The 4665-nt window shown below is 40.0% G+C and overlaps 1 protein-coding gene across 1 annotated transcript; it reads right to left on the bottom strand.

Moving 5' to 3' along the window:
- Positions 1-259: 259 nt before the first annotated feature.
- Positions 260-1500, bottom strand: LOC111909626 (probable xyloglucan endotransglucosylase/hydrolase protein 23). The gene is made up of 3 exons (XM_023905412.3): positions 1165-1500; positions 883-1076; positions 260-799 (listed from the first exon to the last, which is right to left on the bottom strand). Exons 1-3 carry the CDS (start codon positions 1438-1440, stop codon positions 403-405), a joined length of 867 nt encoding a protein of 288 aa, XP_023761180.1. The 5' UTR covers positions 1441-1500; the 3' UTR covers positions 260-402.
- Between the last annotated feature and the right edge of the window lie 3165 nt (positions 1501-4665).

The raw sequence follows: 4665 nt of genomic DNA, 5'->3' as shown, positions 1-4665 counted from the left end.
ATATCCGCACGTCCAACTGGATGTACCCTGATGCTCCGGATATCGTTCTAATTAATGTCCGCCTCGCCCATGCTGTCATGCTGATGTCGACCCTATAGTCCAAATTTCTTGTAGTGATAAGATTTCTTTTAGTTGTAGTTGCTTTCTCTATTTCTCATTAGACTCGCTGTGAAGATGTGGAAGAGAGAACCTCTTGGGAGGATCGATCTTGAAACAGATGTAAGTATTTTGTGATTAACAGAAGGGTATGAAGCATATATAAAAAAATTTCATCTTTATTGATTGATTAATAGCTACAAAGAATATGAATAAGAAGTATAATTCTGAAGCTTAAATAGCACTAAATGCATAGAAGAATATATATACATAGGTCCAGCGTATCAGTGTATAACAGAACACTTCTTATGCGATTTTGCATTCCGGAGGAAACCCTTGAGGAAACCTCTTGGAATCTGAGCAGTAGTTGTATATCATGTAATTCTTCTGCACCCATTCTAACCTTTCCTGCTTTGTGTTATCCAACTCCTCCGATAGCCATGCCTGATTGCCACCGGAAGATGCAGAGCCACCACAAGACGATTTCCCAGAAGACACCACACAAGCATCGGCCCTAAAGTTTCTGTATGATGCTGTGAACGGGGCTTGACTCCAGTCGGTTTTAATCAACCCACCCCTGGTCGCCCAATCATCAGCATTCCATAAGCTAGAGTGTATTCTCATGGGCTGATTTTTTGGAAACGGAACTCCAATAGATTCGGAATTCTTGAACTCTCTAATGGGTGTCCCATCAACAGAAAATCTAGAAATGGACAAAGGAAGATCAGTATTTGACATGGGTCATTGTATGTAGAAATTATATATAAAACTTAAGGTGATACTTACATGATTCGTTGAGGGTTCCAAAGGATGGAATATGTGTGGAAATCAGCAGTTGGGTCGAACCACAGGTAGAATTGTTGTTCTCTGTTGCCTTTGCCTTGGCTGAAAACATTTGTATGGAGAATGTAGGGATCACCACTCAAGTTACCCAGGAACTCAAAGTCGATCTCATCCCAGTTCGATCCTTTTGAAGACAACTGCAAATACAATCATAACATAATTAACATTCATATTCAGTAAACTATTTCCTAGCCTACAAAGTATGAAAGATAGCAAGAAACTTACATAGTAGGCAGTGACTGTGCCTGCGGAGTTGCCGGGTACCAGCTTCAGCTGCATATCGATTTTGCCAAACAGGTACTCGTTTCTTGACTCAAAGCCAGAGCCAGATGATTTATCGAGGGAAAGGGTTAAGAGTTCGCCATTTAGTATTTTACCTCGGCCATCACCCCAGGTGATATCAAACTCATTGTTGAAATCCGCGGAGACTATTGAAATGCTCCCTAGAAATATGAAAAACAGAAGGAAAGTCGAAAGCTTTGAGGTAGAAGAGAAAGACATTTTATGCAGAGGAATTGCTTGTTCATAAGTTGAAGATACGATGCATGAATTCTATTGTATTTATAGGGTGTGTGTTTGGAGATTGAAGGAAGGTGAGGGCGAAGGTGAGAGTAGGAGGAGTATTTACTGAAGTTAGGTTGGTGAGGAGGTTTTGATCATAAAACAGCTGGTATTAGCGTGTATCGATCATATCTATAAAGTGGAAGTGAAAAAGACTTTGGGTTGTTTTTTAAAAGATATCATTGACGGATGTTTTGGTCAAGACGCGTTTTAAAAAGATTGTTTTTGCATGGAGAATTTCTTTGTGGCTATTCAACCGCCTTGATGAAATTTAGTTGGAGGTTGGGCGTAGAATTTTTTTTGTAAAGTAATTAAAGTATAAAAATAAAATTCGGATACAAACAATTATATGAATAAAAGAAGTAACAAAAAAAAAGGTTTAAAAATATACTATATTGTTTGGGACAGTACCACAAATTATAATTTTTTGTCAAGTGTTGTTATCTCTCCTTAAGGTTGAGAGTTTAAGTTTTGTATGAGACATAGATGGATTTACGAGTAGTTTAGAAATATATTGTGTTTTTCCTTAAAAAAACATAATTAATTTAAAAATAATAATAAATAATATGAATGAAAACGAACATTATAAAAAAATTAGGCAACTCGACAAAAAACATAACTTTAAAATATAGTAAATGACCAAAGTCATTACTTATATTAAATTACATTAATGATCTCTATGGTTTGGGGTAATTTGTATGTTTGGTTTTTAATTTTTTTTTTAACTCAAACCATTCCTACTATTTACTTTTGTTACACTTTTGGTCCCTGCAAACCTTAAAAAAATATTTTGCCTTTGATATTTCTTTTTTGATTATTTTATTTATTATATAAGTATTTATATTATTAATTTATTAAAAAAATTTAATAAAATACTTCCCTTACTGCCCCACACCCTCAAACTTATTGCCCATCTAAAACACCCACACCCTTAAAGGTGGGTTGCACCTGATCCCACATCGGCTTGGAAGGAAAATGAAATATTTCCTTATAAGGGGTGTGAATACCGTCCTTTTCACAACGCGTTTTAAAGTCATGGGGTCAGCAGATCTTATAAGAACTCTACAGTTAAGCGTGCCCGGACGATAGCAATTCAGGGATGGGTGACCACCTGGGAAGTATTTGCACTAGGATCCCAAAGCGGATAATATTGTGACACGTGCCAGAGGGGGATGTTACAATTGATCAAACTCATCCATGATGGTAGAATCAAGTGTATGCTTGGATTGAACTGGTGGGGACAATATCTTAAACACAATGGAATCCTTTGTATTTGAACAACTGATGAGTAAAGAAAGTTCATAATCATGAATGGATACTCTTGGGATGATTTGAATTCAAAACTTAAGATGTTGTTTGATTCCTAGATTGAAATATGCAAAATGGGAAAGTTGGAATGGAATTAGACATTCCATAACTCCATTAAAGAATTAACATGATATTTATGTACTATTAAGCACTTAAAAACACCCAATGATGTATCATAGGGGACTAAGACGGTGACGGAGATCACCAAGATGTTTACTGAGAGGGCTCTTGTTTGTCCTGAGTTTGCTACTTCTGAGCAAGCTCAGATGACCCGGCACTTGAGCATGCTCAAGACGGATATCCACCAGTTTGTGTCCACCCAGCGTTATAGTACTTTTGTTGAACTACAAGAGGTCGCGAGGAGGCGGGAGATTGAGATAGAGCTCCAGGCGAGGGAGCTGAGGCAAGCTCCTATGTAGTCACAGCCTACGGCAAAGTGGTTCAAGCCAGCTGATTTGGGACCTGGGGGACAGAGGGGTCGCACTTGTGGCAAGTGCAGCAAGGCTCATGATGGTGTCTATCGATCTTCTTCTGGATGCCACAAATGTGGCAAGGAGGGGTATTATGCCAAGGATTGTCGTCAGCAGGCCCCGTTACTGATCACCAGGATATGTTACCACTGTGAGTAGGTTGGCCATATTAAGGCCAATTGTCCCTCGCTTACTGTGATGTCGGCACAGGCTCCATCACTGGTTACCTTGAGGATCACATATGGGCGTCAGGTTAGGGCTGATCCCCCTAGGGCTCGGGGTTGTGCTTCCCATCTCACATCAGAGGAGGTCAGGGCGGCGTTGGATATCGTTACTGGTATGTTTCTATTTACTATTTTGTCAGTTATTTTATGGTATGCTTATGTTTTTTATTCTGCTAGGTACCTTCTTAGTGAATTCCTTGTCTGCTCTTGTGTTATTCGACTCGGGTTTGAGTCGGTCCTTTATATCTCGGTTAGGGATTTTGATACGACTTTTGAAGAGTTGGAGTTTCCGTTGCGGGTTTCTATCACCCATGAACACGAGGTATCTGCATCGAGTGTTTTCTAGGGTTATGTTTGGGAGATTTTTGGGGTGCCTTACCCGATTGGTCTGATACCTATTCTCATGGAAGATGTGTGTGTGATTGTAGGGATGGATTAACTGAGTAGATTTGGGGCTATGATCGATTGCGAGGGTCAGCAGGTTGTAGTTCGAATCCCAAGTGACTGAGAACTGGTTATTTATGGAGAGGGTACCAGAATGGGGTCAGCCTTTTGTTCTACTGTCAGGGCTTGGCAGTATATTCAGCATGGTTGTATGGGTTATCTTGCTTATGTGGTTGATACTCGAGTTAGGAAGCAGGCTTCAGTTTCAGATGTACCTATTTTCAAAGAGTTTGTTGATGTGTTCCCAGAGGAGTTACCCGATGTGCCTCCGGAGAGGCGGGTTGAGTTCAAGATTGATTTGGTTTCGGGTGCGGCTCCAATTTCTTAGGTGTCGTATCGATTGGCACCACCGGAGATATATGAGTTGTCCTATCAGCTTTAGGAGCTGTTGGTCAAGCAGTTTATTAGACCGAGCAGTTCGCCGTGGAGAGCACCGATCTTGATTTGTCAAGAAAAATGATAGTTCACACCGGATTTGCATTGATTACCGGGAGTTTAACAAGTTGATGGTGAATAACCGTTACTTACTTCCACAAATTAATGACCTTTTTGATCAGTTGCAGGGTGCATATTGGTTCTCCGTGATCGATTTGAGGTCGGGGTATCATCAGATGAGGGTTAGAGAGGAGGACGTGGAGAAGACTGTGTTTCATACTCTTTATGGTCATTACGAGTTCGTGGTCATGCATTTGGGCTCCCTAATGAACTTGCGACATTTA

The sequence above is a fragment of the Lactuca sativa genome, chromosome 8, assembly GCF_002870075.4.
Source record: "Lactuca sativa cultivar Salinas chromosome 8, Lsat_Salinas_v11, whole genome shotgun sequence".
NCBI classification, from domain to species: domain Eukaryota; kingdom Viridiplantae; phylum Streptophyta; class Magnoliopsida; order Asterales; family Asteraceae; genus Lactuca; species Lactuca sativa.
Note: the sequence above shows the minus strand (reverse complement) of the source record. Positions and strands in the feature narration are given on the sequence as shown.

Coding starts and splice junctions, on each gene's coding strand:
- LOC111909626 (XM_023905412.3), bottom strand. CDS start 1,440: ATGTCTTTCTCTTCTACCTCAAAGCTTTCGACTTTCCTTCTGTTTTTC. Junction 1,077..1,164: donor GCACAGTCACTGCCTACTAT/GTAAGTTTCTTG, acceptor TTGTATTTGCAG/TTGTCTTCAAAAGGATCGAA. Junction 800..882: donor TGGAACCCTCAACGAATCAT/GTAAGTATCACC, acceptor GTCCATTTCTAG/ATTTTCTGTTGATGGGACAC.